We start from the raw sequence: 18,234 nt of genomic DNA on the forward strand, positions 1-18,234 counted from the left end.
AATAAATGACAATCATTGTAATAAAGATGATTTTATTTTTGGTTCACTTTAGAGGTTTCAGTCAAACAACTGACATGCAATGTGCTTATGGGTGTATTCAACCCCTGAGTGAGGAAAACCCCTGAATCTGTACAGCAAATGATACCCTTTGTCTGCAGGTGCAGCTCAGATAAAGAAAACTCTCCATCAGCTTAAAGGACTACCAAATATTAGTCAACACAGTGTCAGATATAACAACAGAAAGGCACACATGCAATGTTAAGTGAACCCATTTTGAGTTTCCTTAACGTCTGTCACATATACACTCTGGGACAATATTTGATGCTCATATTAAACCTTGTCACAGTTTCCAGTAACGAGATGAGGATGTGCACAAGTATATCATGCAAACTAAAAGCTCTGGTTTCAGACTGCTCTAAACACTGTCAGGGAATTTTTTTTGCTCTTGGTGTTAACGTAATCAGATATCACTTATATTATCTCATGCTGTATCCAGCTGTACAGAGACGATGCATGATAAGAAAACTGCTAGGCCAGCCCTAAAGTCACTTTGTGCCTCACAGTCCAGAAATGTTAACGAAAACTTTGCACAAAAGGTTCAGGGAGGAGTTTAGCAGTTACAAAATATCTGCAGCACAAAACAAAACAGGAAGTGAGGATGAGTCGGCAGAAATCAAACCTGATGAAATAGATACTAGCGCCAAAAGGGCCTCTTGATACTCACTCTGCTATGTCTAGGTATCCACAGGAAGCTGCAGCGTGGAGTGGGATCCAGCCCTCGTTATCAGGCTGGTTGATGCAGGCTCCATGCTCCACCAGGAAAGTCACCATGTCGACATTGTCATCTATGCATGCCTGAGACAGGGGAGAAAACGAGTAAGGCCACAACTTCTTGACTGTGTTGAACTAAGTGCACTTGGGTACATGCACACATGCTTGAGTGCTTATGTCAGTGGGGTGGCCTGTGCTCTAGTTGCATCTCTCATGGAAAGGGCATTACACCCCCGATTGGTTGCCATGTGCATTGCTGGGAGATTTTGGCAGCTGAAGCATTCTCAAAACATTCGCACATAGCAGGGGTGCTAGAAATACCACATAGCATAGTACTGCTGACAGAGGCACTGGGGTGCTGTGCATACATTTGCTGCTACTTTATCCTGAGAGTTATATAGTGTAGAAACGCAAAACCTGAAAAAAAGGTTAGCTGTGCTATACATCTTCAAGTACAGAGCTGTCAAAAAATAAATAAATAAATAAAAATTGGATTTTGAATGCATAAACTATTTAATTATCATTATTTGCAGTAATAATACAGAGACACCAGCTGTGCTTTGTTGCTCTAAACCTCAACTTGACAAACTGCAGTGCCCACATATTCCCACCTCCTCCCACTTACAGTGCTATCACCACCTTCATGTCAGTCTTGTTTTTATGACAAATAAACAGGGCCTTGAGAAAAAAAATAAAAAGGCATTCATTTAATTTTTTGAAAGCCCTGTTTTTGCAGCGTCTAAAGTTAGAAAGTTTAGTATTGTGACAAATCAGTAAGTCTCAGTAATTGAAACCACAAAAACTACACATGCACAAACACAAAGTACATTCTCTTCATACTCAAATTCAAATTTTATTTGTCACACACACACACACACACACACACACACACACACACAATGACATGGGGGTGAAATGCTTGTAGCTGTACAATGCCCGACCATTAAATGACAGAAGAAAAGTTTTACAATATTTACAATTTACTACAAAAATTTACAAATTAACTTAGGAATTTACAGTAAAGAATGTGCAAATAGCAGAAGAGATTATAAAGATAAGGATTATAAATGATAGGAATTATAGGATTATAGGAAATGTGTGGTGGTGCGTGTGGTGACGTGTGTGAGAGTCCAGTCTTATAGTGACGTGTTTGGGAGAGTCCAGTCCTACACCTGGTTCAGGGCCCGAATAGCCTGGGGGAAGAAGCTCCTCCTCATTCTCTCTGTTTTGGCCTTAAGAGAGCGGAAGCGCTTCCCAAACCTCAACAGTGAGAAGAGTCCATTGTTGGGATGGGAGAGGTCCATCATAATCTTCCTAGCTTTGGACTTGCACCGCTTGGTGTAGATGGACAGCAGGTCAGGGAGCTCTGATTGAATGATGCGTTCTGCCGAGCGCACCACCCTTTGCAGATCTCGTCTGTCCTGCTTGGTGCTGTTCCCAAACCAGGTGCAGATGTTTGACGTCAGGACGCTCTCGATGGTGCAGGAGTAGAAGTTCTTGAGCACCTTCAGTGGCAGATGGAAGTCTCTAAGTTTTCTGAGGAAGAAGAGACGCTGACGGGCTTTCTTAACCAGGGTGTTGATGTGACAGGACCATGACAGGTCCTGAGTGATGTGGACACCCAGGTATCGGAAACTGTCCACTCTCTCCACTGGCATGCCACTGATGATGAGGGGTTTGTAATACTAAGAAGATGAAGAATTCTTCAAATCAACATCTGTGTGGAAAGAAAATTTAATGCCTCTAATTGCCAGCACTCAATCCAATCATTAGGGTTTTGCCATTCTTTAGTGCTGGTGACAGACAGGATGCCTGTTTCTTGTTTACAGACAGAAGGGAGGATGTCCTTAACAGGTATGCAAGTTGGGGTGAGGGGAAATTGGAGAACCCAACAAGTAAAACCAGAAGGATTTCACATTAAAAGAACTCTGTTCCGCTCAGAGGCCGAGCTTAGAACAGACTTTCTAGGCTGGGTGAAGATACCAGAGGGAGACTGTGCACAAACCCATCCTAAATATAGTTTGACTCTGAACATCAAAAGACCACAAACACTCCAAATGAAGCATATTACTGTGCAGCACACAAGGAGACCACCCACTAAAATAGGAGGACAAAGAACATATTACAGAGTGTCCCTAAACAAGATCAGGAGCACAAAGACTGCTTTAGAATTTATATGAGCGGCTTTGCAGTTAGTGTTCATCATAGACCAGTATGATGCTTCTACAACAGTGATAATATTGAACCTCTCTCTGGAAGGCCCCACCAAACTAAACTACCCAAATGACACAATTAAAATGAAAGTAACACAGAGGAGATTAATTTAAGATCCTCTGACTCATGAAGTGGGAGGTGTAGTGACTTTGCTTAGATTATGAAGGCAAACTTGCACCATGATAGGAACAAATTTGCATTTTCTATTTGTTAGTCAAGTACTCATTTTATGTAGAAAAGGAAATTTACATTTCTGAAAGCCGAATTTCCTTTTCATTAGAAGGGAAACTACTGTTTAAGGCCTGCCAATTTTATTCTGCATCCATGATAGCTTTCACGAGTTTTCTAAGCAGTAAAATACTGCTCATTTTGTTTGTTTTCTTGTGAATTTCAGAACTCTCATTTGTTCACTGCCCTTCCAGGGGTGCATGCTAGAAGCATGAGTGTTTAAATCCACAACCACATGTAATTTTCATTATGCTAATGCATCTTCCTTGCTTCCTTCATTTTGCATCTCTTCCTTACATCTGAGATCCTTAAGAGCTGGAACTGAAAATTTCAAACTATTGCCTCCTTATTGCCCATTTACAGTAACATCAGTTACACACACATATTAACTGAATTATTACTGTCGCTGTGTATATTCATTCAAGTTTCCCCCTTTTCAAACTCATTTAAGTATGGTCCAAGCTCTACAAGGAGTTGTTTTGCTTTTTTTGCTCTCTCGGCATGTTTAAGTACCAAAATAATAGATTTTTTAGGCCATAACCTAAATATTATAAATTGTGTACAATTCATTTATCAAAAGGCTGAGAGAGGAAAAAGAAGCTGTCGAAATCCAAATCAGGAAGTTAATAAAAGCAGAAGAAAAGAGTATAAAGTGCACTTTTCATTCAGTGCACACAAAGGGCCTGAGGTTAAATAATGTCTCACATCAAACATGAGGTGACATGTAAAGCAGGGGTCATAAATAAAGTCATGAAGTTGGAGTGCAAAAAAGTAAAAATAAAAAATGTAGCTGTAGATTTCCTAACAAAATGCTCAACTGTTAAATGATTGTAGTAAATACTTGAGATAAACACTTGAAATCCACAATTACCACTTGCGCAATATATTAAAGAAATTTATATATTAAAAAAAACAAAAACAAAAAAAAAAACAACCTCAAACTCATATTTGAACACAGCCAGGCCATCTCCTGTAGTTGCTATGGCAACAAATGTGTGGACAGGGGAAACAGACACATGAACACACGGCGTCCTCACGTTCAGGGCAAACTGCTATCTGGCTGGAATCCTTGTCCAAATTTGGGCCGTTTACAGCACCAGAGCTACAGAGTGCCTGCAGAGGCCTCCCTGAGCTTACTGACCGTGTGAATGAGCGTTTGTGTATGATGATGTCGTAGGGTTTAATGCCCCACCGAGTCCCTGAAGCTGCAAATGGACTTTGATTTAAAGAGATCAACAACAACCAAGGCTGTAACTCCCATCATTAGTACAACAGGTTTATTAGTTTGATGCCATCATCATGGGAGAATTATGTGCCCCTCTGTGTCAACACAAAGCACTGTGTGGTCCCTACGCAGGAACTGCACTGGCAAAACTGATCAAAAAACATAAACATAAAAAAATAATTTAAAAAAATCAAAACCACATATACCATATCCTGTTCATTTCAACGACATACTGCTTGTATAGGTAAATACATCTCAACATAAATATCCTTCATTTAGTTTAGGTTATACAGAATGGGTAATACCACAAATTGTTTTGTTATTCCAGGAAACAATTTACTCCCTAATAGACCAAAGCATGTGCAGTTTTTCTTTATTTTTAACGAACTAAGCTATAATCAATAAGGTAGCTAATGCATGCATTAAGGCTGATATGAAACAAGGTGTCCACTACACATACTGAGGCAAATGGTAAATGGATAGGTACACTTGATCCACTGATTGAACCACTGACTTCCTTTGCCATAGCCACCACTAAAAAAGGACTCAAAGAATTCACATCAGTAGTGCAACATCTATAATAAAAATTGTACAAATAATGCTACCAGTCAAAATTAACTTAACCGTAACAATTCCTTATTAAGGTAAACATTAAATAGACCATTTTCCTTAACTAGTCTGAATGATGTCTGATATAAAGCATTGATGACACATGCTTTTACACAGCTACAGAGCCTCAAACTGGAGAAACACTGTCGAGTCATGACCCAAGGCACAAAAGCACACACAGGAGCTAGTGTTGACATTTAGAAAACAGACCAGTGGGGGAGGAGAGAAGACAATTAGGAATTAATTCCTCAACAAGCTTTACTCGAAGTAACAACATCTTAGCTGCACCTCTGTAAGTGACTCAGTCTTAACTTTTGTTTGGGTTTGTTCTCTCCCGAGAGAAGTAGCTGCAGCACCCAAAAAGTGAATACCTTTAACAGCAGTCAGCCCTTCTTTACTCATCCATAAAACGTGAGCTAAGCTAACCTCTGGCTGCGCAAACTACTTCACTATCAAAAAATGTTTTAAAAACACAAAACAAAAAAACAACTGCTCGCAACTACTGATTGGTCTGTATTACCTAAAGTTATTGAAATTTACGCATTTTACTGTTTTATTGACCCGATTAAAAGATATTAAGTAAAAGTAAATTAAACCCTGCTTTAAAAAAAATGAAAAGAAAAATAAGATTAGAAAAAGAAAAAGGATAAGCATTTCTATCAAAATCTTGTGATCTTACTTTTGGGGAAGGCAGAAAACCTCAGTGTCACAGTTTTGTATATGCACGCAATAATACTAATCAGCACAGACAGAAAGCAAATAGACACTGCTCCCATATTTTTCCCCTATAAGGAGGACCAGCTGTAATTTGTCACTTCCAATCACCGTCCTTGCTGTGGCCATTTTGCTCTGCGTATCCTCCAGAGATTCATAAAGGAGTCTATTGCTTTGCAGGATTGGAAATAAAGATAAGTGGTCCTTACAGACAGCTGACTGAGTGTTCCTGCATTCCTCAACTAGAGGAAGCCAGGAAGTAAAGTCAGCTGTCCAATAGACTGTACTTCAAATTGAAGTAGCCAATCAAGTTTTCCTTCCACATGCAAAACACCACGAGTGATAACAGACATGTAAAGCACAGACAACTGCTAGTCTCCTTTTATTAATCTGACATTTTAATCTGTATTGCAAAAATAAACCACCCAATATAGATTAGTGCTTTTCATTTCCTCGCTCACAGCTGCAAAATGTGCATGTACTTGGCGGCCATCTTTACAGCTTTCTGCTGCTCATCTGAAAACTGTCCCCCATACTTTCATCTAAATCCTCTCCCCTCAGTCATCCCCCACACTTATTATCTCTTCAAAGTCTTTGTCCAAGAATGGAAACAAGCCCCTTAAGGTGAATGCACTGGTGGCTGCGACCTCCCTCTTCAGTGCGTCACCAGCCTTCCTTCACAGGCTCCCACCAGGAGCCCAACAAAGGTAATCCCTTAATAGCTGTAATTTTCTGTGGTTGACAGGTGCCATACTAACAGCCTGAATCAAAAGTATGCTAGAATAGGAGCCCCAAGAATGGGCTTAAATTAGTGGATATAAGAGTTTAATAAACTCGTAAGTCATTTTTTTAATTTTCTATTTGTAAGAAAATAGGATGTTGCACCAGTGCTAGGCTCATCTTTGACCCAGGCCTATTAAATTATACTAGATAATGCTGCTATGCATGTACTACCAAAGTGCAGCCACTTTGCATTTTAGTTGTCTGCATTGTCTGGCATCAAAACTGAAAATGAACTCATGCTGGACTTAAGAGCTGATAAAGCTCAACTAACAGTTACCGTCATTGAATCACAGGAAATAGGGTAGAGATATCAGCCATGTGCCAATCAACAGACCATTTACACTGTATAGTAGTACCGCAGAGACCATCACAATTGAACTGTAGTTACATTCGCGGTCCATGGCAAGGTATAGTGAGGGGTATAGCACTATTCTAGAGTTGGTTTATAGTGCATTAAATCTACAACAAAGTGCAAAGTACAAGTTGCACTGTTCTATATACAGTATATAGTACATGAACCTTAAGTTAGTCTTCAAATGGATTTAGAGTAATTATAGCCAAGTATAATGAATAATTGCTGGTTATTTCTTAACAGGCTTACAGTTCAGTTCAGGTATGTTCTGTTATTTTTTTTAAAATTATTAGTTGGAAGTACACATTCCCAAAGTTGGTAATCTAAAACTGGACATTTTCATATGAAAGGCCTCAGATTTATTACAGCATATTCAAATAAGAAGATACCCATGTGCTCTCTCATTTTAATCTACGTCACCATTCAGGAACTATGCAAAGAGGAAAGCAATGGTACCATTTCCCCTTTGATCCGACAGCTCTGTTCTGCTTTACGACAGTCATTCAGATATACAAAGTGGAACAGGTTAAATTCATTGGTTTCTGTTTTGCATCATGCAGAAATGCAGGGCTACAGAGTGCAATTTCAAACAAACTTAATTACTGAAATCATTTTATCATCTCCAATCTTAATGACGCTAAAAGAACCCACACCCAAGGGAAAGAAAAGGAGGAATGAGACAAGTACCATGACATCCTTGTCTAGCACATCATAGAATCTAAAGGCCTATTCATGCACCTTTGGTTATAATGCTGATGTAAGGGAGATGGCATACTCCGGCTGAGCTTAATCCTGTTTATACAATTCAATCAGCCCCTGAGCAACATATAGGTGCTGTAGTGTGCTTTCAGACATGGAGTGACTCACTCTGAAGCAGACACGTAGCCAATTAAACCTGTTTGGCCAGTGTGAGGAGAGGAGAAAAGAAGGCCTTGTGAAGTCTGAAGTTATTGGATAGGCAGGTAAAATAAAGGTGTGCTGAAGCATAAAAATAAAGGTGGTAAAAAACCAAAAACATTTTAGCTAAAACAATGTGAATTATGTTCTCCAATTAATCCTTGAAGTAAATGAAATCCTAGATTGACCTTTGAGACAAAGTCATAACTCACTGAAGGCTGAGCTGCCATACGACATTAAACATATGATTCATCCCGTCAGGGCTGAGTTCGTTCTTCTCTTTAAGACTAAAAAGGTTCTCCGTAAGAGAACATGACACTTCTGGGAAGGAAAAACAAATATATGTACACACATACATCAAGAACTAATCAATGGATGCAGGATGCTCCATTTGACTGGTCGTTAATGTACATTATGTGGCTAGCTTCTGAAAACAGCTCTGTTAATCCATTAGGTTTTGTGGGATGTGGCTCAGCAAGAACTCTCAGTGAAATGTCGAAGAGAGTGCAGTTCTCCAAGAAAACCCTGCTGCAATTTTAAAATAATCAGAAACAACGAACGAGTTTGACAATCATCTATGCTCCTTTCATATTTCTGTGGTGGTGACCAGGGGTTTTTCCTGGCTGAGAATAGACCTGCCTTTGCAGTATGCATCTTTTCCACATACTGCAAAGGCAAAGAGTGTGCTATACAATTTTTTTTTTTAAAAAACCCTATCAATTTTTCTGTGATTTCTCACCATTTGACAGAAACATTCCAATTATACTACAGTAAATAAAGCTATTCATAGTAATTTATACACCGGCACATGTACATATTGTTGAAATGCACAGTGCTATAATGGTTTTTAAGGCCAGTGCAAACCTATTTTAACCCATCAGTCATAACAGACGGCTTGACATCTAATTTGCTCTAAATCACAAGATGCCTGTGTTATATGCCTGCATTTGCCACTTCAAGTGGCAGTTTGTGCAACAGCAAAATTAAACCCATCTCCTTACTCAACCACAGTAAGATATTGATACAGCTCATGAACATGTCATCAGGTTTTATCATCTTAAACAGAGTCATCAAAAATGCTCAATACAAGCATTGCTTTCATTGTTGACTTGCTTTTTTTAAGACAAACTTTCAAAAAAAAGAGTAGCTGCCAATGTGCATGTCTCTCCTTTCCATATTTATAAATTACCACACCATGGAGGGCTTTTTAAAAGTACAGTTGTGAGATTAAATTACCAAACCATTCCGAGCCAGCAGAGATAAATATGGAGCAGATCAGGACAGAGACAACAATACTGCGTGTGTCAGCCTAATCCTGAGATAATATGGAGGAATCAAACCATACTCTGTACAAGTGCTGCATACAAGATGGGAAAAGCCAAAAATGCACCCATGACGTGTATTGAAGAAAGGAGGCCGGTGTGTTGCCATGACAAAAAAGCCAAAGAGAGAACGTGGGTTCAGGCCTTGCCGGGCTTTTGTAAGAAACATAAATAAATAGAGAAAAGACTTCATTTTAAAGCACGCGGGGGTTAGTTGGATAACCCTTCAAGGCAGCACTTGCAGCAAACCGCTGAGAGAGACCTCAAAAAACTAACGCTGAAAGGAGCATCTGTGGTGCCATCCTTCTTCTTTTTTAACCTCTTGCAGGCAGGACTTAACTGTTATTGAAGCAACTCTCAGGACCTTTTATGGTCAAGAAAAGCTTGTTGTGCAATTATGCCTTTGTTTTTACGACATTTAGTACTTCTTTTAACACGTTCAAATTTGTTGTATATTACAACAATTTATATTTTTACTTAGTTATTTTAATTTATTAATTTTTTTTTTTTTTTTTTACCTCAACTATTTAAAGACATACTGTATTCAATTTTGAGATACATGTTCTTGCTTAAGCTATTCATTACGCATTTGTTGTGCTTAACTTGATTTTTAACTATGTAACAAAGGACTCCCAACACTCTGGGATGAACAACGCATATGTGCAGGTCCTACTGCCAATAATCGTGCTCGAAAGACTTGGTGTGGTGATATGAAGTCATTCACCCAGAACCCTATTGTGTTGTGCATGGATATTAAAGTTGGTCCTTGGTTTCTCTTTTTCAGGAGTTTCTGTGAAACTGACTAGTTTTCACTATAAGCGTTGTTAGACCTGGCTTGGCAGGAGTACTTCAGTACAATCTGATGTTCTGCTGTAACGCTAATTGCTAACAATACAGTGACTCAGACAGAAATGCAGGGCTATGCACATCTGCGCACAGGAAAAGCAAGAAAGCGGCAGGACTTAATTTCTTATTATCAGCATGAAGAGAGGCTACTAAGATTTATTTAAAAAAAGAAAAGAAAAAAGAAAAACACACACACCTTGGTTTTTGTTGTGTAAGTATCTAAATTACAATTCCTGGCCAACGTGGAGTCAGAGGTCCTCTGGCCTGCCTGCTTTGCAATACAGTGGAGGAACCTGTGCAGATTAAACCTTTTGTACTCTTATGGTTTATTTCAAATGTGTCCACTGTCATTTTTTATTAATTGCAAACCTAAACTCATTTCCTTTCATAGATCACACATTTACATTTTTAATTAAACTCACCATCTGACAAGTGTCATAGTGACACTTTATAAGGAACAGTATACGGCCTGATACAGTGAAAGGGTACAGGGTATAGCCACTGCTCGTCTATAAAAAGGGTAGGTCCATTATCCAGTGGGACATCTTACAGAGAGCTCCAAGCTCAGTTTAGCAGCACTCCACATCAAGGGGACACTTCAAGACCCCTCCCCTTCTTGACTTCCTTTAGTAGCACCCTCAGATGAGCGACTCGAGCACCCTGCAGAAAGCTGCTGTTGTGCCTTCTGCACAATTTACTGCTTGGAGTGCCAGGGAAGTCACTGGCACAGACTACCAGGCTATTATGTTGGCAGTTATTCTATACTGAATGACAGTATCAATGGTGCACACCCACGGTAGGACCTCTGACTGACAGTGATGTGTCTGTGTGTTAAGAAAAGCCATCAAGTGGTAAGACAGATGACGTCTACAACAGGAGAACTTGAAGAATTCAAGTAACCATAATACCTATAGAGTATCATTTCAACTTGAGCAAACTGGCATATATACTTACAAACAAACAAACACCCCACTGTGCATTTTTAAATCATAAGTTATAAATGGTTAGGAAACATTTTTATCAATTTCTCCTTTAACTTTTGATAGTTTTTCACAGAAAGTGGTCTATTAGTGCGGCAAGTGCAATGAATAATGTGACATAAACACATATGCTTCAACATTACATGCTTTGATTTTATTGTAATTGTCCACTTCCACACTAACAGACCTCAAAGACTTAGAGATATCTGGAAATACACGGGTTTTCAAATGTGAACAACCACTTACCCAAATACTCTCTCCCAGGTACTGATTTGTGTGTTCAGTTGGTAGCTTTTAAAGGCAGGTTAAAAAAAAAAAAAAAAAAAAAAAAAAAACACCACCAAAAAAAAAAAAAAACCCCACACACAACCCCACAGCCAAGTACAGCATAAATATCTGGTGGAACAGATACCAAAATTCCTTTTTGCAAACAAATGATTGAAAATCATAGTTAAACACTTTTTGAATATCTGTCATGCTTAAAATAACAACACAGTATGACAAATACAAAATTAACCCATTAAAAGAAAAGCATCCCTGTATAAAACACTAAAACTGCTCCACAGTTGATGCAACATTAGCCAGCATTTGAAATGTGTAGAAGTAATACAAAAATGTCATCAGCCATTTAACATATGTTGGTATCACCTAATCTCACAATGCTTATGGACTGCTGCATGCAATGCACAGAATGCAAGTCCCAAATACTGCAAGTTTTCTTGCAGCACATCTGATTCACTTGTACTACTGACTATATAGTCCTGCCACATCTTTATAGATGAGTTACAGGGTGATAATTAAACACATTGGCAGTAGATGTTAATATGCAAACAATAACATTCACTTGGCATGACTGTACATTACTGCTTAGCTGTTTGGTTGCTTGTTATAGGAGTATTATCATGTAATTAGCACTTAAGGACATAATGTAAGGCCTCTATTACCTGATATCCACACTCAGTTAACATATGAAATAATGTTGCCATGAGCATAATTTGTAATTTAATATGAATACATATGACCCATGAAGGGATCATTTTACTATAATCAAACACTGATCTAGCCAATGCATATAAGGGAGAACTATTCCTTTATTTGCCGATGGCATTGTGTTTCACAACGCAACAGTGGCATATCTGTTTAGGAACAATGTCCAGATTGCTCAGGATAAGTCACACACCTTGCAGCCAGTTTTCATAGGGACTTTTCCCTATTTGCTTTTTCCCTGTTAATAAGAACTGCAACAGCAGTAAAACAGAAGATTATTACGCTGATGGTTGGGTAACTGTGTAAAAGGTTTAGTCCACAAAAGGCTTCAGTCACTCACTACACGCTTTAAAAAACAAAAATACAAAATAAAATGAATCAGGTGAGAAAGAGCCCTGATAGCTTTCAAAAATTTGTGTTAGTCATGGAAAAAATAAAAGCTTAATAATATATAATTCCTTTCTTGATTAGGGAAAGATCAGCTTTCTCCTATATAAAGCAACACTATGTACAGTAAAGTGGCTTCAGCTGGAGCTCAAAGCTGGCCTTCCTTCCTTTACTCGTCTCCCTCCCCCTTGAACAGCACAACTTCTCTCTGCTACCACCTAGCCAGTACGCAGCAAGGCCCTGGACTAACATACCAGTGGAGAAATTCCCAGATAAGTAATACTCCTAGCCTTGAGGGTTCAGGCATCAGCACTCTGGCCACTCCTCATGGGCTACGTCACCGGCTCAGAGGCACACATCCACTTCCACAAAAGGAATTCCTTCTTACCGCCTGCATGTAAGTATGAGAGCCCCATGTGTCTGCATTTGCATGTGTGAGAGAAAGAGAGAGTGAGAGAGTAACATGCATCAACCCAGACAAAGAGTTGGGATGAATATTAAAAATTAAATACACCGGAGAGCAAAGAAAGATTATATGCATTTTTAGGGAAAATTGGAGTAGGACATTTTATTTAATACAGCGGTATACATGTGAAAGTGTGTGTTTATGTCAGTGTGTATTTACGTCTGAGACAAAGAGCTTTCAGCTCCTGTGCTATTGGCAGGGTTCAGGAGGCCAGAGAGTTCAAAGGGGAGGGATGAAGCACCGCAGGGCGACCAGCTGGGTCCCTACACTACATGAGCTCTGTCGGGAGCTGTAACTACACATGCACGCACACACACACACACACACACACGCCTTCAGTGCTCTAACTGCTGCTGCTACTGAGGACAACCATATATGGCCCCAGGATTCCCATGGAAAGAGACCAGGATTGTGGAAGAGGGGGAAAAATGCCCGCAAGATTCTAACTGTATGCATCGCCTGGGCTTTTGCTCAGAAGCTTCAACAATAGCCTCACTTGAGAGCCAAGTTTGTTTCCATGTCAGGGGTCTAAAGGCGAGAGCGGGCAACGGGAGAGGAGAGGTAGAGGTCAGATAGCCATGGAGAGATGCGACCTCTGTTGATATTTCCATATAATAGAGCCTTTATGTAGATGCTTCTCTACAGACTGCTCAGTTGACTGAAGAGGCACTGAACCACATTACCATCCTTCCATGTAACAGTCCTTTGTCATCCTTCACACCACCAAGCTCCAAACCTAAGAGGTTAAATGGAAAGGGTACATCTGCCTTGTATGCATCTAATCTACTTGTATAAATATGGATCACCAGAGTAGCAATAAAAAGAAAATAGCTACTACACAATCCCACATAGCAAGGCTAAATTTATAGTGGAGTGGCTCAAAATGAGCTAAATATTATGTGGGTAGTTTCATTTTTGATTATTGAAGATACAAAAAAGGTGAACTGAGGTACACAAGAAAAATTTCATAAAGGGGCAAAGCCCTTCTAGAAGCAACTCTTGCACCCCAGTAACCACCTTGAAAAGAGATCCAGGCAGTTATTTTGAAGGCCATTTTAAAATGAATCAGTAATTCAATGATAACTCGCATAATAAGTACACGTATAGTCTCTCCAATGAAATCTGATTTAAAAACTGCTTGAAAGGTTTTGGCAAGCACCCTTACAAAAAAGGTCTTACAGGGATCACAAACAGCATTTCTGCTTGTCCCACAGGAGCACTGAGCAAAAGTCATGCTAGTCACATTATGGATACAAGCCAGGAAATAAAATTAAAAAAAAATCCAAATATCTTTTTATGACAATGAATAGAGAGAAACATCCACCACTGCAAAGCTGAAACTCCAGGAAACCTCTACTATGCACTAGAGCTGGGCGATAGAACGATAACGATATGTATCGCGATATAACTTTTACTCGATAGAGAAATTAAGCTATCGCGATAGACTTCGCCGCTCTTGTCCTCTTAAAAAAAAAAAAAAAAAAAAAAAAAAAAAGGTCAGCCAATCCAAATTCAGTAGCGCAGAGCCGAACCAATCACAGCCGCAGCGTCACGTCGCGTGACTTGTTACGTACAGCACAAGTGCCAAGCCGTGTGTTTGTTTGGGAAGCAGCCAGCGGGTAATGGAGCCAGCGCGTAATGGAGGAAATGAGTGTGCTGACTAGAAAAATCAACCGAGCGTGACTGAAGAGAAAACAGATGATGGTTCCAATGCCGGAGAGATTGTCGAACGGAAGAGCCATAGAAGTTCCGTAGTGTGAAGGTATTTCGGCTATTTCAAGTCTGACAAAAAACAGAGTAGCGTGCACTGTAAATTGTGCCGAAAGCAAGTCTGGAAATACAATAAACTGGTGCATGCGTCACACTGTGCGCCACGTTATTGTTTCGGTGAAATTAATTTCTACAATACTGTTACTGTTAATTCTACTCTCTGCAGTGTTTAAATGCTTACATATACACACAGTTACTGTCCCTCCACACATACGACTCGGTTCTGCTTCTATGCCCCAGCTTTGTTTACTTTTTCCCACAGAGGCTTCTAGACTTCTGATTGGCCAACATTTCTGCACGGTTAGGAATCTGGCTCCACCTGCTGCTTTGGCATGTTCATAGCAGCGTTTTCCTTCATTTCTGCCTTTATGTGTGGACGGGATTATTTTTTAAAACGAAAACGGAAAATCTCCGTTTTCAAAAATACCCGTGTACGTGTGGACGTAGCCTCAGTCTCTGACTGGAAGCGCTAATTCGTCATTCGGCTTTTGTCAGACTAAAGTAACTGTTAAAAGTGTTTGAAAAGCTAAGCTATACAACAAGGAGAGATTGAGAATTTCCTTTTAGTTCTCAGTTTATTTGATATTGACAAAAGTTAGTCAGTTTTGTCTGTTCTTCTGTAAAACAAACTAAGATTTATTTTTAGAATTAATATTTTGTTTCTAAGTGGAATTGACAATTTAGTCTGTTTTGTTTGTTCTATTTTGAAACTTAAACGCTTTAGTGGCTGCCTTGTGTAGTTTGCAATATTTGCCTTTATTTATCTGAAAAAGTCTCATGTTCCTTAAGTACATCTACCCTGTTGAACTTATTATGGGAAATAAATATTTAAATAAAAACAAGCTGCTGATTATTTCACATTTTACTTGTGAGCAACGGCACATTTAAATCTTACAAATATAGTTATTTGGCTTATATCGTGATAGATATCGTTATCGCCTGAAATGAAAAAAACATATCGTGATATGAAAAAAATCTCATATCGCCCAGCTCTACTATGCACATGCACAGTGCAACAGGGGCTAATGTGTTTCCCTGTTGGCTCTACTAAGACATTGATTTCTACTGAAGATTCTTTCAGTGCATTCTCCTTATATAATCTCTGCTCAAGTGAGTCCCAAATTACAAACTGATACACAGATCCAACAAAGCCCTCAGTCATCTAGGAAACCATTTGAGAACCTGTTGTAAGGGAAATTGTGAACCACGATGGTGCATGTAGCAGTGTACATGTTCGCACATATGTCTGTTATGGGCTGGTGTCAGTGATAAAAGCACAGGGAGTGGAAGGAGCAAGCTCACTAGCGGAGCCTCAAAGAGGAAATGAGAAAAATAAACAGCCACTTCCTGTTCCTCTCTGGCCTGAAATCTCCAACACCCAGATCCCTCTGACCATCACCACCTCTAAGAGAACGGATGCATCCATTTTTACTCTCTTTCAAACACAAAAAGATCAACAGGACAGGAATGCTAATTTTAATTTAAATGTCGCCATATTAATGATTAATAGTTAGTGAGAAGTTTTCTTAAAAACATGCATCCCATGCAGCTGATAAACGTGTGACAACACTACACACGTTCACTAAAAACAGAAAACATTCATCACGCAACATGTGAGCATTTAAAATAACTGCTTAGGTCTTTACCATCAAAATAAAAGGCAATACATTTTTTCAAATGAATATGATCTCTTAAAAAGACCCAGGATCTTTATACAGAGGATCATGAAATTATTGGCTCGTAGTGCCAAAATGTAATAAATTGTTGGTTCCCTATACAGCAGCTTGAGTGGTTTTGGGTCATTAATTATTAATTTTACAGTCTATTAACATCGCAGCTTGATTGGACTTCGTGACCTCACATTTATGCTCCATAAAACAAGGAAATTAAATTGAGTTCGAAGGCACTAATTAAGTTTTACCTAATCTTATTTTATAATCAGGCTTTTTGTTAAGCTAGCATGACTTTTGTGACTTCAACGTATCACCCTCACTTGCATCACCATCAACTGAAATTGATTTTAAACAAATACTTTAATAAAAGGAGTTTAAAACAAAAGGGAGAGATTACATTTCATCCTGCTACACGTTTACCAACATTTAGTATTTTGCATCAGTAAAAGTCAATTCATTTTTCTTTACCAGGCACACTATTAATTCTTGTTTTCAGGGGGACAAAACAAGAACACGAAAGAAATATGCCAAAACAAAGCATGAGCTCTGAGCATACACAGGGGCTATACTCGTATCTTGAATCACTTAAATTACTAGCCAAAGCACTTAGACTCTCAAGGTCCAGGCCCATTTACTGTCACTGACATTTAGCTGCAGGGAAAATATGGCCTGCATGGGCTGATTCACAAGAACACAGCAAACAGCAGGTTCAGTCAATCTCATGGCCACATGGATCAGCATTAACAAGAAAAATCAATGCCACCCAAGTATAAAGGAGTACAGTTACACTTAATCGATATATTCTCCAAGTTTAATTTCTGATAACCTATTTCTAAGGTCCAGTGAGTTCCAGAGTTTAAGATGAGTGAAAACGCAAAAGAGAAAAAAAAAAAGTTTTGTGATCAGTGTTATGATTAAAGGAGCTCTTGAGCCCGTCCGCAGATTCTTAAGTTTGAGAATAGCCGTCTTATTAAAAAGCATCCAAAATTTAGCCCAATGGAGTTGGAGTCTTAATGGAGTTACATTTAAGACTCAGTTCAACTTTGTGTGTGTTGTCAATTTTTGAATCCATTAAAACACATTCATCAATAATCATATTGTATATTTAATGCAGGTGAACTAACGCACATATAGCACTGAAGTTACATGATGAGCGTGGGTGCAGGATGTAGTCATTTCTCCAATGGAGTGGTTATATGCCAGCTGACACAGCAGACACGCAACTCTTTACAACTAAGGCAAAAGCACGCCTATTAGTTCGACTATAACCTGTCTTACTTCCCAACATGTTTGTTTACACCTTCCAATCAGAAAACAGGGAGGTTGCTGCTTTCTCGATGCTAAACAGCTGCTGTCATACATCAATAAAATATGAATCAATTACAACTAGTAGCATTTCTGGTGCAGACAAGTGAAGGCAGCAACTTTGACTATTTAGTGGGCATGAAATAGGTTTTTATGTAATACCTGAAAACAACAATGAGTAATAATTGTGCCAAATAAAAGAACAAGGGTGACATGTCAAAGTCAGGTGATGTCTAATGGGCCAATGGCCGCTTTCCCTTTGTTAGCTGAAGATGCAGCCATTTTGAGACTAAATGGAAAGAATGTAACCTCACCCTTACAGACAACAAATGGACATGCAGCCTCTGCCTTAATTGTACTCGCTGTTCTGTAAGACAATGAGGAATTCATAGTGTCTGAGTCCAGGTGTTTTCACTTCAACAACAGCTCATAAAAAACACTCAGCATGAGACGTGTGCCTGCCGCCAAGCAAACAACAGCGGGATCACTCCAAGACCACCTGGCTTAAGTAGAAAACGAGCACTATATGCCACAGGGTGGGAACAAAAAAAAAAAAAAAAAAAACACACCACAAGCTGAAGTCATCTCAAAAACATTTCACAGCAGCTAAATACTATACACAGTTTGAAAAAGTGGGGGCAGACAGAAAAGCAAGTGGCGGTCATTAATCTGTTAAAGCACCTGACGAAATCCTTTACCAGTTCT

General features: G+C 39.1%; 1 protein-coding gene across 12 annotated transcripts in view; it reads right to left on the reverse strand.

The window, feature by feature from the left end:
* The window catches only part of ppp1r12a (protein phosphatase 1, regulatory subunit 12A), a 62,566-nt gene that overhangs the window by 33,506 nt on the left and 10,826 nt on the right, over positions 1-18,234 (reverse strand). For all 12 annotated transcript variants that reach the window (XM_085437460.1, XM_085437459.1, XM_085437456.1 and 9 more), the window contains exon 2: positions 725-855. In XM_085437460.1, coding sequence (XP_085293586.1) covers positions 725-855 — 131 coding nt within the window. The remainder of the gene's footprint in view (positions 1-724; positions 856-18,234) is intronic.

Source organism: Copadichromis virginalis, linkage group LG17, assembly GCF_057382275.1.
Source record: "Copadichromis virginalis isolate Kocher_CV1m ecotype Utaka linkage group LG17, C_Virginalis_male_GT1.1, whole genome shotgun sequence".
NCBI lineage: Eukaryota > Metazoa > Chordata > Actinopteri > Cichliformes > Cichlidae > Copadichromis > Copadichromis virginalis.